The sequence below is a fragment of the Seriola lalandi genome, unplaced genomic scaffold (assembly GCF_002814215.2).
Source record: "Seriola lalandi dorsalis isolate HSWRI2012SDOR001 ecotype SW California unplaced genomic scaffold, Sedor1 jcf7180002054861, whole genome shotgun sequence".
NCBI lineage: Eukaryota > Metazoa > Chordata > Actinopteri > Carangiformes > Carangidae > Seriola > Seriola lalandi.
Genome location: NW_019525414.1, coordinates 1,486,747 through 1,511,365, shown reverse-complemented (window position 1 = coordinate 1,511,365; position 24,619 = coordinate 1,486,747). Strand labels below are relative to the sequence as shown.

Sequence of the window (24,619 nt, the reverse complement as noted above, 5' to 3'; positions counted from 1 at the left end):
CATTGTTAGAGTTAATCACTTAGTGATCTTTGATTTCCATCACAACGAGAACTCATTGGAATGTATATGGGCTGCTTAAAGTCCCTGTTGTCAACTGGCTGCACCACTGCAGGTTGCATGTTTGGGAACATCATGGAAATAAAAGTCACATCCATCATTACGGATATAGCTAACATCAGTCAGTAGATACAATTAGGTTATTCACTCTCACTGACTTCAGTGCAGTACTTTTATAAACCTGTAAACATATAAGAAATTATTGTGCTGATGATCACTATCTCAGGGCATGGAATAGGGTGAACTATTTTGATGCCATTTGATGCCTCTAGATAAAACATACTTTGTCCCCTTGTGGAAACTTTCCTTGAGCTTAGCATTACTGGATCACAGACCATTAAAGGTCCCATATACTGTAAAGGTAGATGTGTTCTTGGTCTAGGTTCTATATTTATACTGTGAAAGTATTGCAGCGAAAGGCACACAGTCTGTATTCAGAGACAGCCCTAAAAGCAGCCGTCAGGACCTTAGACTCTAAATAAAGATGGACGTAGCCTCCGTGGCATCACCCACAGGTTTTTGAAGCTCGAGCTGCTCTGCTGTTGCCACCTTGTGCCTAACTCTGCCGAACTCCCGGCTAATCAAAAAATGGGCAAAGACGAGTGGGCGCATGTGGAGCCGACACTTTGGTTTGTGGCAAGCATACGCCCCCCCCACCTGTCACTCAAACAGCCAGCCTCAGGCAGCCATTCAAAGAACTGCAGGGTTTGGTAATTCAGTGTTGGCTACATTTTTCTGCCTCAGAGGTTGCTGCTTGGTCAAGACTGTATATATATGTATTGTTTTTAAATATTTTACAGGAAATTATCTTTAAAAATATAACATTTTTTAAATTAAGGCATGTCACTGTGATAAGCCAAGGAACTTTTATGTTGTAGACGTAAACTTGAAACTAAAAGATTACATCCATGGCAAAAACTGGAGTATCAAAATGGATAGCTGGAGAGCCACCTGTGATACTGTGGGTATAAGTTTTGCCCTTAGCTGCAGATAAACACAAATACAAACTGATATAATACTTTCAAAGTATTATCACAACAGTATGTCCACCAAATTCAAGGTACTGTCAGTTTTTTACAATGTCCCACTCTGGCATTTGAATAGTTAATATCAGTAGTTCAATAAATAGTAAATGATAAACCAATCTTTGACATAGTTTCACAATCATGACATTAACAAGTCAAAGAATATCAGGTATTCACAACATACTATTGATAGAACAACTACTATATCAAGCAAAATTACTTACAAATATTTGACTTACACAAAGCAGCAGATGTCATTTCTTTATATAGCTATGAAAGCAGACTGTCTCCATAAGTATTTATGTATCTATATCTTAAAAGCCAGTATTAAATACATGTGTACTTATTGTTTTTAAGCTTGTTGTTGTTCTTGCATGTTTGGGGCAGTAGATGTTGACTTTGATGAGAACAAGGTTCATGGTGGATGCATTCTTCTACAGCCTTTCAGAAATGCGCAGTCTTGTTCTGGATCACTGAGTGGATCTTTCTGAGGTTCTGTCGGACTCTAACAAACTCCATCAACTGGGCTTCCTCTTGTAGCTTCTCCTCTTGTTCCTTCTCCCTCTGACAAGAGAAAAAGAGAAGCATAGACACTACATAGTCATTTATAGATGGCAAAGATCTTCAAGGCAAGGGTGAAGCGTATAATGTGCACAGATGGATTGCTCTCTCTCTCTCTCTCTCTACATCTATATATCTATATTTATATATATACATATAATTATTACTATTATTATCATTGCTTAATGGTCCCTCTAACTCTTTGTCTCTCTCTCTCTCTCTCCTCTCCTGCCTCTTAAAAGGAAGAGCCAGGAGCTGCTCACGGTGGGAACTGTTAGGTCTCTGTAATCGATATTATAAAGAGTACGGTCTAGACGTGCTCTATTTGAAAAGTGCCTTACAATAACTGTTGTGATTTGGCGCTATATAAATAAAAATACTCTACTTGATGATAGTGGTAGTTATATCTCACATCTTAGATGGACACAATAGTGAGTCAGATGACAAGGGCCATTTTCATGGCGGGGCAAGGATGGCACCATCCTACAGCTAAGAATGGTTCGCCGTCAAGTCACATCCTGACAATTCATTTAATCTTTATTTAAGCAGGCAGTATCATTGAAACATTTTTTCCAAGAGAGACATGAGAACAAGAAGCAGTCAAAAGAGACAGTCAACAACAAAGACTACTGAACTACATAATACAAGAAATTAAGATACAAAGAACTTACAGTGGTCATAAAATCTATCAAATAATAAAGATTTAAAATCTCCAAGAGAAATGTATAGTTTTAGGGCAGTTTGCAGTTTGTTCCATTTAAATGGTGCATAGTACCTGACACCAGTTCTGCCAATATTAGTGCGGACATGAGGGATATGGAGGGTTAGGTAGTTACTGGATCGTAGTGTGTGGATACTGGATTTAAATGAGAGAAGAGATGTGAGGTAGTTTGAAAGCTTTAACAGAAGAGCTTTATAAATGAATAATGTGAGATGGCTGTTTCTTCTTGACTGTAGGGAAGTCCTGCCCACGATGAGATTTAGAGAACGATGAGTACAGTATTCGTCATTTCTGATAAAGCGTAATGCACTGTGATACATAAGGGTTTAAAAGCAGTGCGGATGGGGCAGCATGACAATACAGAATGTCACCATAGTCAAAGACAGGCACGAAGGTTGACTGCACAATAGTTGTACAGCTGGAGGAAGACAGACATCTTTGAAAGGTGCACCGTATAAGATCTGGCCAGAATTTTAGTTTAAAATGTTCATAAAATGAATTTACACTACAAACAGTATGTGAAGGAGCCACAGTGGATGATGTCATGACCAAAACCTTCATCTATTGTATTTCAGAGATATCTACTGAAATGAGCATGCTAACCAACTAGCTGCGTCCCGGACCGTGTTGTAATACCACTTTATGACACTAGATGCTGTGCGAGTCAGTGTAGCATCTAGTCTGCCCTCGGTCCCACGAAGAAGAAGAGCTTCCTCCAGAGCTTGATGTTATGCTACAGCTCCCGACCAAAGAAGAAATCTTTGTATGTCAGTGACCTTTTAAGCACAGAACAAGATGACAGCTGTCCGTGCCAACCTGAACACAACGTGTAATGGATGAAAAATGTCTTCTCTGACTTTAGTTTTACCAGAACTGTACAACACCACCTAAAAATCATACTTATATAGCATGGTGGAATTTCAAGTCAGGCAGAACTACCACATTTGTGGACAGGGAAACAGTAAACAATGAAACTCTTCTGCTCCCACCTAATGGTGAAGTAAACCTTTGCTAAAATAGGATCTCAAGCTGCCTTGCTCGGAACATAGCTCATACTGCTGATTGTGTGTAGAGAGCCAAACTTTAATATATCAAGTAACATTTTATCTACAGTTGCCCCATGGCCTTGGACCCTCACAGCTGTCTGCAGCTTATTCATGTTTTCCTTGATCTCTTAAGGCAGTTCGGTCCATTTGAATTAAAAGATTCAATGAAGGGCTTTCTTCTTCCATTGTTGATAACCGTATAACCTTTAAACAGAATCTATTACCTCAAGTTGTTTCTGCTGACGTCTCAAGAGCACATCTTCCAGAGGAGTCCTGCTCTGTCCCACCTCCTTCTGGTCATTCTGCACCCTCTTCCTCCTCTCCAGTACCTGCTGAAGCTCTGATCTGCTGCTCAGAGCCAGACCCCTTAGCCCATAGAGGAAGAGACAGCTGTAGTTAGACATGGTGTATTACACGTATTACATGACAGTATTACACCGCTTTCTGAGTCACTCAGCTGACCTGTGGCTGCTGCGTAATACAGTGCACTCCATAGGTGAGCTTGTACGTAGGAGTACGGTAGTTCAGTGGTTGGAAAATGTAGTACCAAAGGAAAGTACTGTTTTCACAGGAATATAAACTGCAGAAAATATTCTACATGAAGCGGATATTGGATTGTTTCGGTGGACGTTTTTAAAAGTGTCTAAAACACGTTTTTTCTGTTGCACAGCAACACATAGCTCTGCCACTCTGCCAGGTGCTGCTGGTCAGCTTTCCTAACTGAGGGCACGTGAACAGAATCTACTGCAGGTAGTGTACTGACTATTCATGAGTACCTCACATAACCCCACGTCCAAAAACCCCAACTATCCCTTCAACATAGTGGCTCTTCAAGATGGTGTTTTAGCTTCTCTGATGCTGTGCTCAGTTCTTTTTTTTCCAATATTCTTTAAATTTGAATGTTCAAACTGTCATTTTATTTAACAAAATAATTTACCCATACATCATGTTCATTGTGTTTTTGATATGGATTTCTGTTTCGAAGGTGTTTTGTTTTGATTTGCTGTAACCAAACAACTGGTCTCACTACTTCCATTCTTGTGTAAGTTCAAGCAGGTCTCAGAATTCCTCTCATGGAATGACCTCCTTGAACCAAATCTGTTGGGCTTCAAGAATGTCCACTCCACTAAAATGGATCCGTTGTCTGTGACAGAAACCCTGCAGCAAGAGCTGCAGCTCAGTCCTTGGTTCTTATCTTGCTGGACACATCAGCAGCCTTTGATACAGTGAACTGCCAAATCCTGATGTCTGGGCATCTCAGGCAAGGAACTTTCTTGGTTTGATTCCTATCTCACTGTGCTTCAGTGTGTCATGGTAAGGACACGTCCTTATCCCATCCCCTCCTCACAGGAGTGCCCCAAGGATCGGTACTGGGGCACCTCCATCGCAGCCAATCAGTCTCTCCACTACCTTGGCAATATCAAAATCTCCTCTTCATCTCTTCCCCTAACCAAGGTCACGAGAAACCTATGTGTCATGTTTGATGACCAGCTCTCCTTCTCTGACCATGTTTCGTCCTTCTCCCAGTTGTGTCTTTTTGCTCCATGCAACATCAGACAAATCAGGTCTTACCTGACTCACTACTCCACTCAGCTCTTGGTCCAGGCCATCTCTCACCTCGACTACTGCAATACTTTTCTGGCAGGCCTCCTTTCACTCACAGTGAAAGCCTTGCAGATGGTCCAGAATGCAGCTGCCTGTCTGGTTTTGATCAGCCCAAAAGGGCACATGTCACTCCACTACTCATCGACCTCCACTGGCTACCACTGGTCGCCTGAATTAAATTCACTAAGTCACTAATGCTGCCTTCAGAGTGACTTCTGGGTCTGTACCATCTATTTCAGTTCAGACATTCAGCCTTATGCTGGTTTTCAGCCACTGTATCCCTCCAATGAATGTCGTCTGGCATCACCATCCCTGCACACAAGACAGTCTCAGTCCAGACTGTTCTGGTCTGTGGTTCTCTGATGGTGGAACAAGCTACAAAAGTCTATCAGAGCAGGACGTCCCTCGCTATCTTCAAGAACCTGTTTTAGACTCCTCTCTTCAGAGAGCACCTCCTCTCCTAACACCTCTGACACACTAACATGTCGAACACGTAGTATGAACATTCAGCTCACTCTCTTTGCGACTGCTGCCCCCCAAGTGCAAGTAATATAGGAATATTATAAACTTAAGATGTTAAAGTAGAGTAATGTGTTTTGTTGAAAATTCTTTCTAGTATGAATTTTGTAATCTGTGAGGTCAGATCAACAGACACAACACACAGATCCAGTGCTTTCACTGGGACTGTGTTTGTTATCAGGACAAGCCAGTGCTGGAGCCAGGTCTGTCCTCCTATTAGGATATCACTTTACACTGCTTCAGGTTCCCATGGCCTGAAGGGCTGCAGCAGCATGGAGAGAAGGTGTATGATTGCAACTTTGTGAGAGAAAGAGACTCTCATGTATTCTTAATGAGACCTGCTTTAGAGAAGAATGAGAGGAGAGAGGCCTACGATGCATTTTGATGATGGACACAAAAGCAAATAAATTCCTACAAAAAGCTGAGTTAAGGTAGGTTAATGGCCCTTTGTTCATGTCCTCATCTTACAAAGGAATAAGGTTTGTTTGTAATGAAACCACATGAGAGGGTATCCATTCATAATTTAGAAAGGATGAGACCATATTGTTGCTCCTGTATGGTACCTACCTCTTGTGGGCCAGTAGCAGCTCCTTGTGAAGCTCATTGTGAGTCCTTAAAGTCTTGATGGGGTTTGAATGACCTGAAGAGGCTTCAGTGTGGACTCCGTTATCTGACAGAGAAATCACATCAGAACATCATCAGAACAGCACTGAGTACTGAAGAGGTTCAACAGCATTTCATCGAATCTGAATCCAGCTCCGAATCCACCTATGAAATCTAAATTCCTTATTGAATTTTTTTATTAGGTTTTGGTGGAGAATGACGACCTCTGTTTTTATTTCACTCAGCACTGTAACAAAACAAATTTCAACCATGAGGTGACACAAAAGATTTAACTTAATATGTTTAAGAAATGAGCTTCTTCTAAACACATCAATAACACAGTTGGTCATCATAATTGTAACTAATTACCAGAGAAGCACAACACTGACACTAACATACACTATGTTAATAAGTATCAACCCATGCACGTTCTGCTGAACTGACGGCTTGTAGGGCTTTCACCATACAGTACTGTTGATCTCTGCTCTGTGACCTTCATTAACCCCGTGCTCATTCTATGGGCTGTGCTGCAGCTGCACAGTAAAAATAATATGCATTCTACTGTCTCCTTCAGTGAATATCAATTAAATAAACTGCTTATGTTCTGCACAAAAAACTTAACATTAGCTGAAGATAAACTGTCGCACTGCTGCAGCTCACAGAATCTGAGCTTTTCCTTCTCAACTTCTCAAAAATGCCACGAGGTCTGACTTTAACATGAAGGATGGGAGATATTTAAACAGAGGACTTGTCTTCCTCACACAAATGTTAAGCTGTGCATTTGTTTTGTTGACTTTGGAACATTTAAGTCAATCTGCAGTGTACGCTGTTGATAAAAGCATCGCTGACTTATCACACATTTGTCTATACTGACTGAGCACTTTATTAGGAACACCTGTCCCCCTGCTTATTCATGCAGTTATCCAATCAGCCAATCATGTGGAAGCAGTGAATAAAACTCTGCAGATCCAGGTGAGGAGCTTCAGGTAACGTTCACATCAAACGTCAGAATGAGGAGAAATGTGACTCTGTGACTTTGGCTGTGACATGGTTGTTGGTGTCAGACGCTGGTTTGAGTGTTTCTCAAACTGCTGATCTCCTGACGTATATGAACCACACTACGACAACAGAAGACCATGTCAGGTTCCACTTCCTGTCACCAAGACCAGAAACCTGAAGCTGCAGCAGACACAGACCCACCAACACTGGACAGTTGAAGGCAGCAGATGGTAGGGTCAGAGTCTGAATGCATGGAGCCAAACTGTCCAGGCTGGTGGTGGAGTCATGATGGTGTGGGGAATGTTTTCTTCTTAATAACAATCAATCATGGTCTGAACGTCACAGTCTATATGAGTATTGTTGCTGACCATGTTCATCCTTTCGAGGCCACAGTTCACCAACTTCTAATGGCTCCTTCCAGCAGGATAATGCTCCATGTCTCAAACTGGTTTCATCAACATGACAGTGAATTCAGTGAACTGCGGATGACATGAAGAACTTAGGAACTACCCACTGTTAGTGTGTTGTTCCTAATAAAGTGCTCACTGGCCCGTAGTGTCAGAGATGGAGGAAACAAAGACTAACAGAGTGTAAATGAAAGATTCAACACAGAATTCATCGGCTGCAGAGCAACATGAATCCAGTTATTTCACTAAGTGGGAAGCAGCTATCGTAACCATCCCCAACCCCTGAACAGGTGCTGTGGATCAGTGTGACCTGGCTGTGCAGCAGGGAGAAGTTAAGAGACTGTGTGAGGCTGCTCATGAATATGGTACAATCAGTCAGACAAATTCTGAACAAGATGCTACTGACATTTATGAACTGCTAAGATCTTAAAACAACAAAAAGAGTCTTGAGTAATAGTGTCACTTTCCTAACTGAATGCTGAGTAACATAATGACATGAGGAGGGTAATGAGTGATTCGTAATTGGCTTACCCACGTTGTCACGTCCATCACAGATATCTGTGTTGTACAAGTTGAAGTGACCTTTTCTGTGATTGTTGCTCTGCGGATGAGTGTTGTTCAGCTGGATGTCCTTATGTGTGTGAGTATTGTTGTTGGGTAATGAACCACTGATGGACATGATGGTTTAGAGTTGAGGTGATTCAGTTGGACGGGGGGTGGGATGGTGTGGAAGTGGTGGGTGACAGAAGGAAGCAGCGGCAGTCGTAGTTCTCAGAGCATGAAAACACTTGATAGATGGCGCCACCTGAGGACCTAACATGGAGCCCCAGCTGTTTCTGCATGCTGGGCAGCTGCTGGGGGGGGGTGTCATGGATAATAGAAACAAAATAAAGTGCTACTTTCACATGGGAATCGTGTCATATTCATCCATCCACTACAACCTCCTCCTGACGTGGACTTTGTCTCTCTTTATACTACATCACCGCACTTTTCCCTATGCTCCTGTCATCATTACTATGACCACTAGATATCGCCTAGCAACAAAACCTAACTATGGGTCATAATAACCTGCTGCACAGAGACCTTTTTTATATGAGGACAGTCTCTGTAAAATGTATATTTGTCATGTCAGTGAGCAGGTGCACATGTACATGACTGTTCACAGAGCAGATAAACACACTGTGACAGAAACTCCGTGTCAAAATGACCATCGAGCTCAATGAACAAGAACAGAGGAGAGAGGACGGAGAAAAGACCTGGGGTCAGGTTACACATCTAGAAAATGTAGAAACTGATGAAAGACCGGCTGCATAACAAGTATTAAACTATTAAAAAGAAAAACACAGTTGTGTCGCCTACACACACTAGTAATTGTATGAATTTCCAAACGGCCCTGCAGTTGCTCTCATATTGTTTTTCATAATATTAATCACTGATGTGGGGAAAGAATTACAATATTTACAAAAATGACAAACTCAAAAAATGCATATGCTGCATGCTCCAATAATATCCTGATCACTGTGTGATCGTGTGTTTACAGAGCCTGTGGAAATGTAAAGAGGTCACTCCACTACACGTCAAATAACACAGCAGAATCTACAGGAGAATAATGACAGTTCAGTCCTACCTGTGTCGCCCTGGTCCTTCATGAGAGGCTGTTGTCAGAGAACTTTAGCCATCGCGTGGAGCCGACACACACTGATACTACAGAGTAGTGTTACCTGAGAGCCTTCAGTGTGGCACCCACTCACTGTCTCCCTGTGGAAGACACAACAATGCTACGCTAACAACCGAGCTTTTACCTGTTTTCTATGTCTTATACAACTTTTATGATGTCATCGGTCAACTCTGCAAACACACTGTGTGCTGCTGCGTGCATTACCACATAGTCTCATTTACTATTATCAAATGTATTATTTATGCACAACCAGTTCACCTCATGTAATTTAGTTTACAAATAAATAAGTATATGTCTGCACTTATTTCTATCTGCATATTTTATTATTGATAACTCAGTTCTTTCCTGTGTTTTTTTGTTGGTGATAATGCTGTATTGATGTTGATGGACAGGACACTTTTCACATAGAACAGAACCAGACTCATGGTGGACGGCCATTTTTATTTCTGAGATGATTTAATGAGATGTAGCCTCACATGTCTGAAAATGAGCTGATTGTTTAGTTTGGAGACAGACTCATGATAGATGAGAAAGAAACTTGTATATAAATAGTAAGTATCTGAATGCTGATGGTCTATAATCTAAACACACACTTCATTAACAGAATTCTGTAGTTTGTTTATTTGTATTTTGACAATTTGAATGCCTGAAACAAACATTCTGATGTAAATGAATGTCCTGTGCTCTACAACACGTCTAACAGGTCAGCTGTCACGCACAGTCCATGTTCTCACTAAATTAGCCGCCTGATGAATACTGAGCTCCATCACAGTTTCCTCTGAAATGCAGTTGATCACTACTGTTTGTAGCAAGGACGTAGGTTTGCAAATAGACAATAGGGACATGTCCCTACCACTATTTAAATGAACTCGTTCATACCACATTTGCTGTGGTCTCTGTCTCTCTCTCTCTCTCTCTCTCTCTCTCTCGCTCTTCTTAGCCTTACAGCAGATCTCACACATGGTGGATCAGTGTAATTCCCTCATTAACTTGTTACAGCTGCCTCTTAATGCTTAAAGCACAAGTTTAGTTTCCACACACATCTGCACATGCATTTAGGGTAAACTGGGGTAAGATGCCACCTTCTATTTTCTTTTGAAATATATATATTTTGAATACAAATATAATATGTACACAAGAAGTACGCTTAAGTTAACACATTTAAAGGGAAATTAAATTATAACAGGCTACAACTTTTCATTCTTTTTCACATTCTGCATAGGGGCAGCAGCCCAGGTGTGTTTTGTCCTTCATGTTTAAAAATACTTTAGATTTGAGAATAAACCTTTGTAAGAGGATTGATGTTTCGTGACCTTTGTTCTGTCCATGCATCCTGACCCTGTGCCCATGATGATCGTTCACTTTGCATCCTGAACCTCCCACCTAACATCATCAATGATGTCAGAATGGCTCAGAGACAATACCCTGATGCCACCACAAGAGGGCAGTACATTACACGCTGAATCAAACAGGCATCAGGTCCTTTATGGGACAGAAGCTGTTCTGAGATCAGATGTCAGGAGAGATATCACTTCCACTTCAGGATCATTGGTGGGATTGCTGCAAAAGCAATGCACATACACATACACAGATACAAAGAGATACACAAAGACACACAAAGACACACACTCACACAAACGTACAAGCAACCTGGTAGCAGCATCAGAGCACCAGTCATCCATTCATCATTGTGGTTTGGCTCCAGCTGTTCCTGAAACACCGTAGTTTAGTGACTGTGAGAGAAACTTTCACACCCAGTGTCATTTAGTCTCTTTCTACACATCTTTACTTTCCCTTAAATACGTCAAACTTTAAACAGGTCGTAAATGAAAGAATTCTTACACATTAATTCAGCTTTTCACAACCTTCATATTTATAGGTTTCATGCAAATTTCAGGCCATTCATAATCAGTGCAGTTTGGCTTAGGGTGTGTATGAAGCAATGCAGCTCAGTCTCCGTGTACTTCAACTCACTTACACAACATGACACACCTTTACACTTCTTCACTGCTTACACAACAGTTTCCTTTCTTCATCCCTTTTCCTTCTTTATGCCTCCACGCCTATGGAGTCTACATCCAACCAACTAAATGCTGTTTAACACGGAAGCATTATTATGATAAACAACAATAATAACAATAACAGTTATTATTATTGTCATTATTAGACAACATTTAACCCTGAAGGCAGCAGAGACACAGGGCTCATTGAGGTGAGCAGCAGCTCCACCTAGTGGAGAACTCACGCCACTGTTCAAGTGAGCGGACCTCTTCTTTGAATCTGGTATCTACTGTATGTCCTATAATAAACCCATGGGTGGGTTTATTATCAATCAGACTAAATGGCCAATTTGCCAATTTGCAACCGGAAGCTTCCGGTTGCAAATTGGCAAATTGGCCATTCAGTGATTGAACTGTGACGTGCAGCTGATGGATGAGTGTCAGGCGGAGGAGGAGGCTCTGTTCAGGACACATTGTTTTTTTTTATATCCCTGTTTTATACCTGAAGGTGAATAATACAAAGAGCAGACCAGGCTGATACTGTGAACTACATGTAAGTAAACTAGTAGTTTAACTACATTTTGCAGTAGCTTGCATGTAGTTCAACTACATTCACATGTTCATAGTATGAAGGACTATTGGGGCCATGGATGAGAAAATGTTTTTCTATATTATAATGATTCAAGTAGTTAAATAGGTTTTTCCCCATTTTTATGTGGTTAACAGTTGAAACTATAAATTCTGGGCCATAAAAGAAAGAGAATGTTTGTTTGTTTGTTTGTTTTCCCATTACTTCTCTACTGTAATTGAACCCCCTTTGACCAGCCCATGTAGCTCAGTGCTGGAACAGCAGGGACATCATCGTAGATAAACCCCCTGAACCAGCATGAGGAAGAATCACCACGGTCATACCAAAGCTGACGTTCCAGCACTTTCCCTTGAATATTGGGGCATTTTATTTTGTTGGTTGATGTTATAATGTTGGCACTTTCTGCAATAAACTCAACTGAGTGGCATGTTTTGTTGTTAAAATGTTGTATCACATGTACATTGTCAATTTCATCAATGTCTTACAAAGTAGTTTAAATGACTTTTTCTAAGTAGCTTCACTTAAATACGTTTTCCCTACAGTAGCTCTGCTGTAGCTCAACTTCTCCCAGTGTAAAGTAATTGGTAGCTCGCGAAACTGCTTTCAAAGTAACTTCCAACACTGTTGTTACCAATGAGAAACAAATGCTGCTGCTGTTAGCCTGTTAGCTTCCTCCCTTTCTTTGATAAAAATTCTAATTTTGAAAATTAAACAGAGTTTTGGAGTTCGTCCTACTAAGAAGTTTTTTGAATGAAGTTACTAGGTTGAGCTGACATGAAGCCTACAAACCTGACCAATTATGATTCAATTATAGTGTGTACATTTAGGATTTGACCATAAGTGGTCCAGACATGTACTAGGTTTAGACCTGGTCTTGTTTCTTCTTGACATTGTGAACAATTAGACAGTGACAACACACTACAATCTACTGCGACAAAAGGATGTTTTATTGAAAATCAAAATGAAGATGTATTAGAGTTTCCTCATTTGTTATCAGCATACAAGACAATACAACTGCCGACACTAACAAAAATAGAAAATGAAATGAAAACATAGAAGGAAAACATGTTAGTTAAACCCTCCTTGATCATGTTGTACAGAGCAGAGACCACACACTCCCTCCAGGCTCACAGAGAAGTTTTCACATTCAACACAGTTCACAGTTGAGTTTGTGAACATCAGCAGTGAGCGAGGAGGGCACAGCAACAACAAGAGGAAATATGTCTGTCAGAGGCAAAGTTAGATCCATGTACAACAACAACAACACCGACATCGGCCAACAGCTCTCTGAATAACTGCATCTCATCATCAATATCATCTCCATTCACATTCGTGTTGCTGTGGAGTGAACAGCTCCACTGAACTGGACATAATGACAGTAGTCGAAACATTTGGCACTTTAACAATAAGGACATGAAGAGGATTCAGTAGAAGGACACATGGACTCCACTGTGTGTTCACTGAAGTCACTGTTCTCCATCAATGAGGTTTAATGGGATGACGTCTAAAATAAATAATACTTTAGTTTCCTGTTACACCTCCAGTATAACACAGTGCTGGTATAAGTTTGCTGGAGAACCACAGAGGAGGCATGATGATGAAGGGTTTGCTCATCAAGAACTAAAGAACAGTAACTGTGTTTCTCTTGAATACTGGCGCTGAGAATCCGCACCAACAAACCAACATAATGATCCGACTGTGACAGCTGACAGTGTTGAGTTACAACAGTAAATGACTGGGACAGGCCTCTGTTGAACTATGAGCCTTACTGTATAAATGATACATAACAGGAAAAACAGGATGATCTGACAAAATCATCCTCCACTTTACACGACAAAGCAACAAGCTAAGACCCTGAAACCTCCGAAACGTCCTCCCAGCTCACTGATGAAGCTGCAGAAACCAGACTGACCAGTGTTGAGTCATCAACAATGAGCTGGGAAGAAGCTTCAGAGACAGCGTTTCATACTGTGATGAAATATTTGTTCGGTTCCTCATGAAGAAGGTTTCAGTCACGGTGCGGAGAGTCCTGGCATCAACAGACAGTGCCGTGTCAGTAACTACACTGAGGGAGCTTGCATATTATTTTATACAGTATCCAAAAGTTCCTCCCTCACACATTTACAAAGTGGCTCAACAGCAAAGTGTTAAGATAGAAAAATCTTCTATAAAATAATTGAAATTGTTCTGTGCCACAATACAAAAACTAAAGTCCCCAGATTTAGATTTAATAGACTGAGTGAGAATCCTGAAGATTGAATCTAATCTTTGTCTCTCTGAAGAAACACCTGTCAACACACAACATCTGTGCTATGAGTCATTTCAAACAAATGCAGGGTCAGGTCATGTGGCTGTATGACAGTGTTTCATTACAACACATTAGCACACACAATAATACAATACAACAATACACAGTCGTATTTAGTTATCAGTCCCACACATACAGTTTATACAGGTCTGTGTATTTGTATTGGTCCATTACTCCATTACATAACTACGCTCACAGAGCAGCCACTCTGATCTACTGCAGGACGTGACGCCATTTGTTCTTCCCTTTTCTTAACATGGAGGAAACCAGTAAGCCACACTGAGAGTAAACCAGAAGTAAAGTGAAGAAAAATGTGACTTGGCACCAGAGAGGGCGCGACTGCAGAGAGAGGTGAGGTTATTAACACAAAGTCTTCCTCACTCAGTGAGGGATTCATGGAGCCATGTGGTTGTTCTTCATTTGTTTGAACTGATTTTTAACAGACACACCAACAGATGACCAAGAGGTTAAAGGTCCCACATGGAAAGATGAATTCATGTTACATGTAACATCATGTGCTGATTATCTTTCAAATCAACGATGTTCCATTATCTGTCTAATCTCTGGTGTAACAGTAATTGTGCTACTGTCGATTAAACAATCTTCAGGATTAACACCTAGTCTCGAAGACAATGTTGAATTAAATTTAACAATGCCAAAGTTTAATCTACTATCTACTGATCAACACACTTACATCAAATGACCAAGTAAGTGCAAAATGTGCAAATCTTTTGGCTAAAAAGATTTACCTGATTACAGAAAATACACAGATCCCACCAGCTGATCTCACAACTGGTGAGGGCCACAGGAAACGAGTGGATTAGCATTCAAGGCTGGTTTCAATTCAGGAAGAAGGATTTCACATTAGTCACAACTTGACAGTGAGAGAACAGTGGGAAACATTAAGCAGTGGAAGCTGTGAAGCTGAGTGGCACTGGTCTAACTGCTGGAATGGCACAGGTGATGTTCTGAACCTCCAGGTTCATCATCAGGTGACAAAACGAGAACATGATCTGCACAGTTTGGCTGTCGTTTCCATCGGGTACAGAAGCATGTTACTCACGGACCAAACCGCTGATCAGAAAATGAAAACTAAAGTGAATCCAGATGAAGCAGGAAGTAGCTCGTGGACCACGGAGACACTTCACTTTCAACTGATTGTGAAAGTTTCAAAGTGTGTGGTGGTTCCTGTGGTTGGAGAACAGTCGCTACATCCACACATTACAGCAGTGAGGTTGGCGAATAAGATGATGCATGATGGGAATAATAACCAGAACTAGACAAGACAGACCCATGTTCCTAAAATAACCTTATTCTAAAGCTGTCTGTTCATCTGAGGTCCCACAAACCACCACCAACTACCACCCCCAACCACAACCACCATAATCTACACCCACAAAAAAACAGAGCGGACAGTGACACTGTGGAGCTCAGCTCTTTGTTCAACATGTAACACTATAGATAGATGAATCGAATGACTGCAAAGTCTTACTGTGGATTTAATATGAGTTCTGGAATGAATGAAGTCAATCAAATATAGGTCAACACTGTAGCCAGGACAGTGCAATAAGTGCATTCATCACCTGTCTACGTAAATACTGGGAACTGGACTCCAGACACAGCAGGTAGTCAACAGCTGGCTGTGTCGGTGTGTGTGTGTGTGTGTGGTTTTAGGTACAGGTATGATAATCAAATACTAATCAAGAAGACTGAATGTGCAGCTGTTTATGATCCCATGAGGCCATAATGATAAAATGATGAATTTTATCAGCGCCCCGCTGTGCCAGCACAGGGGCCAAAGAGTTTAGATCTGGGTAAAAATGGTTCTTTGCTGTTGCAGACACAGTGACTAATGTCAGACTATAAGAGTCTTCTGTTCATTTAGCTCAGTACAGACTGTGGTTACACTAAACCTTTATTTCACTTGTATTTTGATGTTTGAGGGTGTTACTGAGCTAAATGTACTGATGATCTTTGATTCCTAATCGATTATCTGCATAAGCATGGACAGTGAGGATTTTTCAGTGTGTATCTAGTTCACTGTATCAAAGACTAGTGATCAGCATGTGTGGGACTTCTGGCCTGTGGCTGACTCAGGTCTACCACTGTCATACACAGAGCATTAACAAAATAACAGCATTAGTACAGCACAGAGAGTGAAAGGTCCTGAGGTGAGGGGGGGGGGGGTCACTTGAAGGCCGACTGCAGTTCTTTGAAAGCAGCTCGTCTCTGTTTCTGCTCCTCGGCCTGCTTCTTCTTGACCTCCTGCTCCTGGCGGATCTCTGCCTCAAACCGACTGGACTCGCTGATGGCCTGGACCTGTCCACAGGAAGCACACAGTGGTCAGCCGACAGAGAATCACAACTGTTGCCTGTAAAGGCAAATCACTTGGGCTTGGGAGGAACCTGTATCTTGTGATTAGCAACAACATTGTGTGTTGCACTGAATATCAAAGACTACAAGTCGGCCAACAATGCAACAGTCATATCCGAATTTAAATCAACTTCAGAAGATGACGCTGCAGTTACTGCAGATGAAATGTGGAGCTTGAAAACACGTGTGAAAAGTGCACGCATTTAAAAGAACCTTTGAAGGAACAACATCTGAGAGGGGAGTGGATATGAGCTGTAACTGTGACAGTGGGGGGCACAGAGTGCGTCACTAACACCTAGAGGACAATGAGCTGGCATGACACTTGACCGTGAGGATTCACTGCTACAATGTATTTGAAAAAATAAGACAGAAAGCGATAACTAAGTGATGATCTCAGTGACTTTGACTGCGACATGACTGTTGGTCTGACTGTTGGACTTTTTATAAACAAAAAACATCGGAAAAGACAAATCTCACTTTGTACAACATGGGAGCTTGAAAGAAGAAAATATTTTTATGTCAGTGACTCTGGTCAGATCACCAGGAGGTAACATACATACCGTGCTATGCTTTGAAAGCTAGATGTAATTAGCTTTAAATTAGCTTTTAATTAAGTATTAAATTACAGTGGGACAGTCACATCACTGGTCACTTTACTGAATCACACAACCTGTTGTATCAAATGTACCTGCAGTTGTAGCTACAAATCTCTAATCAAACATATACCAGAGACACTAAATGTTGTGCAGATGATCTGAGTAACCTGATGAAGCTCGTGTTTGATGAGGTGGTTCCTGGACCACCAGGTCTGACTCACTGATGACACATTGTCTGTTTGTTTTAGAAGTTGAGAGTAAACCTACTTTGGCTTCAAAGAAGGTCTTGGCTCCTTTGACCCCCTCTGTGGAGACGTCGATTTCAGAGAGGCGAGCGAGGACACTGAGACCGCTGTCCTCCGCCAGCTCTCCTGCTGCTGCCTTCCTGAAGATCAGCAGGAACTGAAGAGGACAGGGAGAACACTGAGACATGATGTAGATAGAAGGAACATCACATCACTGATTCTGATCTGGCTCTCTCCTCTCACCTCTCTGAAGCTGAGTTTGTTGTCGAGGTCCTCGTCGACCTCCTTGATCATGTTCTTCAGGCCGAGGTGTGTCTGTGGAGCACCGAGCTTCTCCATCATCAGCTTCAGCTCCATAAGGTCGATGTAGTTGTCTTTCCCAGCATCATACCTGAACAGTATGGAGAAAGGGAGAAAACTGCTTTGTTACAGAGCTGAAAGACCAAGTGTAGCTATGCAGGTAGTGGGTTTTACTTATCCAGGTTTAGAGGTTGAGGGTTAACAGACAATATAATGACAGTGAATGGCATTTAGTTTGTGATACTCATAGCTCTGGAAAAATACTTAAAGATTCAAATACAACATCTGTTTGTACTAACAGTTATCTGCTACTCTGGAAATGTTTATACTGAATAAAAACAGTTCACTCCACTGCAGGAACTTAAACAACCCAAGATGCATCTGTTCTCTGGTTCTGCTGCTCACTGTGGGACAAGTCCCTGGACCTAAATCAGGGCTCTACTCAGGAGGTGACACTGAATGCAGGCTCCAGGTGCACTCAGGTCTGGACTGAGATGGATCGAGTCACATCACATCCACAAGGATTTGTGGAAAGGAGGCCAGCTGGAGCCAGATGTTAGACAACAACAAGAAATAACCAGTGCAGGAAATAAATAAAAAGATGGAACAAGATCAGAGAAAGAAAAATCAAGAAACCACAACAAACACTGGAGTGAGCCAAAAAAAACAAGTGATGTGATGAGTTGGAAAGAAGGTTGAGATAGGGCTGAATGATCACATTTACGATAATATGATAAAACGTGATTTTCTAACCACAAAGGCTGTAATTACACTCCGGTCACGTAACATGCAAGCGAGGGTAGAGCAGTTGGCTAAAAAGGGAGCAACAGCTTGGCGCGCTACACTTTGACCTGTTGTATAATGGCCTATAGCTAGACACAACCTGGCACTGAGGAAACTTTAGTGTCTAAGAGGAGCAGTACGTCGGCTGTGTGGAAGTGTTTTGGCTTTAACAAAGGAAGATGCTGCACAGTGTCAGGTATTGTGCACAACCTGCCTTGCTAATGTTGCTACGTCACAAGGCAACACTACTAGCCTGTATCAGCACAAAGCCATGTATCATAGTTGCACAGCTACAATGCCGACCACCAGTGTGTCCGGTAAGCCAAATACCACCCGACAAGGATCACTGACTGAAGTGTTTGAAAGCATAACTCCATATGAACGTGATTCAAAACGGCACAGGGAAATTACTCAGGGAATAGCAGTTCATAGAGAAAGATACGATGCCTCTCAGCACGGTGACCAAGCCTGGGTTTATGGCTTTGTATGAGCAGGTACAGCAGGGACCTGGGTTCTCCATCAGCAGATGTTACCTCATGCTCAAGTGAATGTGAGAGAATATCGAACAGTGTCAGCACCACTGTTTCCACTGTCTGTTGTGATGCTATCAACAGCTGAAATCTTCTTGTGTCATATATAAACCCAACTTTAAATGTCAAACAGTGCTAATAGATTCTGTGAGAAAAATGAAAGTGTGTTCTGTGGATGATCCTGTTGCTGATGAATAATATTATTATAGAATTTGAATTTTTCACAAACTAAATGATCTTATAGCCGGAGGGAACTGAGAGGAAGGTTGTATATCTAAAGTAGAAAATCATACAAAACCCAGAATGCACTGCACACAGAGGCTCCCAGGCCCCTCCCTTCATGGGTACTTTCCAAAGGTCTCTGCTGGGGTGGTGTGTTTACGGAGGACAGGCCTGGAGTTTGTTTCTCAGGCTGTGACCATTTTAGCTGAACAGTATCTGATCTCTCTGCCGAAGCTTTCATTCATTTCAAACAAATGTTTTCTCTCACTCTAGAGTCCAGCAGCATCGTATCAGTGTGTAAGGATCACAGTGATCAAAGGAGACTTAACAAGAACTGCATTGCTGCTGCTACAAACCAGAAGACTGTGAGAGCACCTCTGAGACCATGTCCTGCTTGGTTTGGGAAACAACGTAGAGCAGTGCTGTGACGCGGGATGTTACAGAGACATGATAAATGCAAATGCAATCTGCTCTGACTGCATAAAGAAGTTCACTCTTGCTTACAATATGGGAACACATCACAAAATACTGAATTATGTATTAGATTCTAGCCGATACACAGCCCTAGCAGCTACAGGCTGTAATTTGCAATCTGTAAAGTCTGGATCTGTGACTGCAGACCACCACCACCCCATGATCCCACCCCACCAACTGCTGCTACACTTATTATCATTAAACAATTATGTTATTATTAGTCCTATTAGTTGTCATATTTTTGTCTTTTGTTATTAATATTGGGATATTATTACACCACCAGCCCATGGAACCATTCACCATGAGTCTGGTTCCGTTTGAGGTTCTATAATATGAAGAGACGCTCTGGACTCGCTGTGTATGAAAGGGCTTCTAAATATCTCTTTCCTCAACAGAGGGATCAACAGACGGACAGGTGCTGCACAGCGCAGGGCTAATGCTGTAGTCAGTTCTACGCTCAGCTACAGGAAGTGTGTGCTCATCAGGGTGCATTTCCTCTCTGGCAGGCAGACAAGTTAATTACTTCCTGTATACTCACTCCATAGTCAATAGTGGGACTTTATTTACATAGTATGTTATCTGACCTGCTCCCACAGACCAGATACATGCGAGTATGAGTTCTTCAATTGTTGACCTTCTCCGGTCTCCGAGTTGAGGAACTTTTAAATCTAAGTTTTCGAACTTGGTCTCACTGGTTGGCACAGTTCCAAGTCTATTTTAAGATGTTCATTTTCCAAAGAGACTTCTGAGAAAAATAAAGAGGGCTTTATTTCACATGAAGGAGGATGTTCAGTGTTCTCCTTCACATTTTTTATCAGCCAAACCCAAGCATCACCCAATTTTTGTGCCAACCCAAATCCATCAGTACGACAATTACTACCACTGTGTGTGCTGATTGGTCCGGTGCATAAAGATGATTATTTTAATTTAATCTGAGACTATAATTAACATTTACCCACACACTAGATTATTTACATTATGGCTTGGTGCCCTTGCTGGGTCAGCTGCCAATCAAATATATAGAGTATATCAATCAGAGTGCCACAGGAATGAGCCCTAAAACCAGGAAATGAGATAGCATTTTAGCATGTTAACATAAGCTCAAGACATTTTCATGTTTTAATCTCCAACGTAAAATCAGTCAGTAAATACTCCGGTCCTGATTTTTTGAAGCTTTTACGTCCCGGTTGCTAACAAGTGTCTAAATGACACTACAGAGGTTGTCGGGGACGTTAAACATCGGCACGTTGAACATGAAAACTGATCTACTCACCAGTCCACCTTTACATTCTCATTGTGTTTCTACAAACTGTCACTAACTCTGTCAGAACAAAGGCTTTTATAGAAGAGGTCAGAGCTAAATCAAACTACAAGCTGAAGTTTAGCGCTGGTGACGTCATGTGACCGTGGTGTAGTTGGTTTATAGCCTAGCATTAGCTTTTTACTTACTGCTGATTGTATTTAGGCTTCAAACATCATAAAGTGGTGTTCAATGATGAAGATGATCCTGCTGGACTAAACCTGTCAGGATCATAAACTATTGTTTGTCACAGAGTTTTTCTGAATTCAAAAACCAGTGTAACAATCCTACTGGCTTTTTGCGGAAAGAACCAGAGTGATGCTAACATCTGGGTTATACTTCATCCCTACAGCACTCTATTGGCTCCAATTATACTGTAGTTTTGTGACTGGGCAGGATTAATAGGGTATTAAACTCTAACACAGGCGGTCTAATCATTTATTGATTAGTTTGAATGGGGACACACTTCCTCCCCATCACACTAAAAAGAAAAATGTGAATTGTAATGAGTGTAAGTGCTGAAATCATACAGGTCTGATTGGAATCCTTTGAAGATGGCTGTACAGAAAGTATGTGCAGAAAGTAGTGCAGTTAAAATACCTGGACAGGCCTGGACATGATAGGAAGCTGAAGAATCTGGGCAGAGCATCACACAAAAACACCCTAAATTTATGGTCATGCAAAAACAAAACCTCAGAGTCAACCTGACTGAAAACTGGAGCTCTTCAGCTAGAAAGACACGCCTCAACAGAAGACTCTTTGTTAGACCAAGATGTATTACTAGATGAGCAGTAGTTGCTAGTAACAATAACTTCCACTGTCTGTGCTTCTCAGGATTTCACAGGTTCAGACTAAATTCCCTGCACAAGTCAGAGAACAGTAGAAGTGAGAGGAAGTGGTCATTTCACCACACCTACCACCCACACCGCCTGCTGCTGCTACCAGGCATCGTGTTCAACGCTGGCTGACCCTGAATTCCTGCCACTCAGCTCCAGCTCAGCTGCTGAATGTGACTCACTGTGCAGTCAAGCTGCCTCAACAACACTCATTTCCGATTAGACCAAGAGATATGTGTAACCAGCGATGCCTTCAACAGTAACCACAGAGGTGAATGCAGTTAAGTTCACACTTATCAGTGTACAAGTGTGAGTGAAACACTGTCATGTAACTTGTTGCTAACGATATTTTGTATGTTGTCTCACCCCACTGCAGGTTCACTTCAGAGGACCCAAATGAAACCTTCCAACAGCCTGACTACTGACCAATCAGATCGCTGGAAACATGGAGTCATCATTCCTACAGCATCCCGACAGGGACAAGAGTGTCTATAGCACTAAATAACAACATAATAACTATTATAGCTCTATATTAAGTACACAAAGTTTCTTTAATATACTGTGCTGATGTTTTTACTCTCTTCGTCATCACTGCAGCTCAGAATAACATGAGGAGACTCTGTTATGACAATTGGAAATAAAAACTAAACCTCTTATGACTTTGATGAGAAAAATAAACCTGGTGCATTAAATGTTTCCCATAATTATAAATGCCAGTGAGATGGACCTCATCGTTAACTACTTCTCACCTCTATGCACTGGCAACAGAAACAGTCTGTTGTTACTTTCAGCTGGAACACATATTCATTAAGTTTGTTCATCATCAGAGAAAAATACTTTGAACTAAAAACGTGCAACAATTGTGTATTATAATACAGATAATAATAATAATAATAACAATAATAGTAATACAGATTTTTTTCTAGTTTCCACACTGAATATCAATTTTTGAGCTGTTGCTATAAATTAATTTTCGCACAGGTATCACTGTTTCATATTCACCGTCTTATTCAATAAGTCATTCATGGTTCTGATGATGTTGGTTGTTATTAACCACTTCATCTCTTTCTCATGAACATGCTGGTAGTGGACAGGTAAACCCAGAGTAAACAAGGACGGCCAATGTTAGGATCATCGAAACCAGATAACCAGAGAGCCAGACTAAGTTGAACTTTAACATAGGTTCGCGATTCCTGATTTCTGAATGTTCAATCTTTCATTGTGTCTGATCTTGTGAAGACAAAACTATCCTCAGTGTTGGACTAATGTGCGTAATTACATTTAAAATGAATTATTCATTCTCAGTCAAAATGAATAATTCATTCACTGAATCTGTAACAAACTGAAGAGGTCAGTTCACCACAATAGTTGATCTATTAACCACACATCAGGTCCTGAACTGAGAACAATTTACACACACAGAAAGGCTTATCTCATTTCCTTGTAACCTACTTGCGTCCCCACCCTGCAATCACTCCAGCTACAGAAATCAGTGAGTACATTAGGCTTAACATATAGTAAAGCTGCAAACATTATTTTCTTTATAATTAGTGTTTTTTCTTATTAACTGTTCATCTCATAATGTACAACAACTATCACATCAACAGTTCCTGAGCTCTGCATGCTGTTGTAAAGCTTGTATTTTGTAACAATATTTCCTACTTCCTTAAATTCATATTCAGATTGTGTTATTTTGTGGTTCTTTGTTGCTATCTGGTATTACACAAATGATATGAGATTATAATTTCTGTTTTGTGAAGTTGTGACCACATGAGCAACATGCCAGCTCAACTTCCTTATATGAGCAAACTTCCCTGATAAAAGCAACTGACTCATATCAGATTAAAATGGGGAACCACTGGCCTGGAGGCAGGTCTAAGATGTGGCCTCCAAGCTGCCAGGAGCCACCAAGACAAACCTAGACTGTCACACTCACATTTTGAACATCTTCTCCATGTCTTTGATCTGCTTTCTGGAGAACTCTTTGAACTCGGTGTAGGGGTTGAAGACCTTCATGCTGGGCTGGGAGGGCTCACCCTGCCCCTCGTTCAGCTCTCCTCGTCGCATAAGCTTGGCACCCAGCTCCGAGTCTGCGTTGGCCGTACTGGGTTTCTCCTCCGACCCGTTCTGTTCTTCGGGTGCGTCCACGGCAACAGGGTCCTCGGCTCCTTCTTCGATCTGCAGCCGACGGCTGAGCTTGGACGAGAGCTCATCTGTGGCCATTTTAAACAGGAGACGTTATCTAGCTAACTAACTGTCAGAATGGAGAAGGCTAACAGCGTCCGCCCGGCTGTTTCCCCGCTAAGTAGAAGCTGTGCTCGGGTATTAGTGGTGAATTAATCACAGATACAGCCTACGTGCTTCTCTGACGTTCAGTTTTGATTTCCAGACTCAGACTCCCAGCCTTGATAAATGCCTCTACTCCAGGAAGTTCTGTATTGGCTCATTAGCTACGTAGCATTATGTGGCCGTGTCACGCACTCACCCCACCTTTTAAAGACGCAGACCGGCTAGTGCGGTCGTTGTCGTGGTTACGGGCGGCAGTGTTCAGCCCCGCCTATGTGTAGTACGTCAACCGCGCCTCTTTCAGGACAGGCGGGGATTTTGGATGCTGGCCAGATTATTTCGCCCCACCGTGCTTTTCCTGTCCATATTGTCTTTACTGACAGAATCAGATGGAACCTGAACTAAACTCAAGCTCTTTTCATCTTCTACAGACTGACTGAGGCTTCTCTTCCCCAAATAGTTTCTCCACTATCCTCACCCAGCACATGTTTATAAAGGGTGTCAAGTTTACTGGCAAACATTGAATTATTCAAGACAAAACGTACACAAATGAATT

General features: G+C 41.6%; 2 protein-coding genes across 2 annotated transcripts; both read right to left on the bottom strand.

The window, feature by feature from the left end:
- Positions 1–1,426: 1,426 nt before the first annotated feature.
- On the bottom strand, positions 1,427–8,291 carry LOC111670650 (protein FAM107B). The gene is made up of 4 exons (XM_023427460.2): positions 8,126–8,291; positions 6,102–6,204; positions 3,635–3,776; positions 1,427–1,646 (listed from the first exon to the last, which is right to left on the bottom strand). The coding sequence occupies exons 1-4, from the start codon at positions 8,220–8,222 to the stop codon at positions 1,527–1,529; spliced, it is 462 nt and encodes a 153-aa protein (XP_023283228.1). The 5' UTR covers positions 8,223–8,291; the 3' UTR covers positions 1,427–1,526.
- A 4,445-nt stretch (positions 8,292–12,736) lies between these two features.
- Positions 12,737–24,222, bottom strand: efhd2 (EF-hand domain family, member D2). The gene is made up of 4 exons (XM_023427622.2): positions 23,714–24,222; positions 17,576–17,723; positions 17,355–17,489; positions 12,737–16,437 (listed from the first exon to the last, which is right to left on the bottom strand). The coding sequence occupies exons 1-4, from the start codon at positions 23,998–24,000 to the stop codon at positions 16,306–16,308; spliced, it is 702 nt and encodes a 233-aa protein (XP_023283390.1). The 5' UTR covers positions 24,001–24,222; the 3' UTR covers positions 12,737–16,305.
- Between the last annotated feature and the right edge of the window lie 397 nt (positions 24,223–24,619).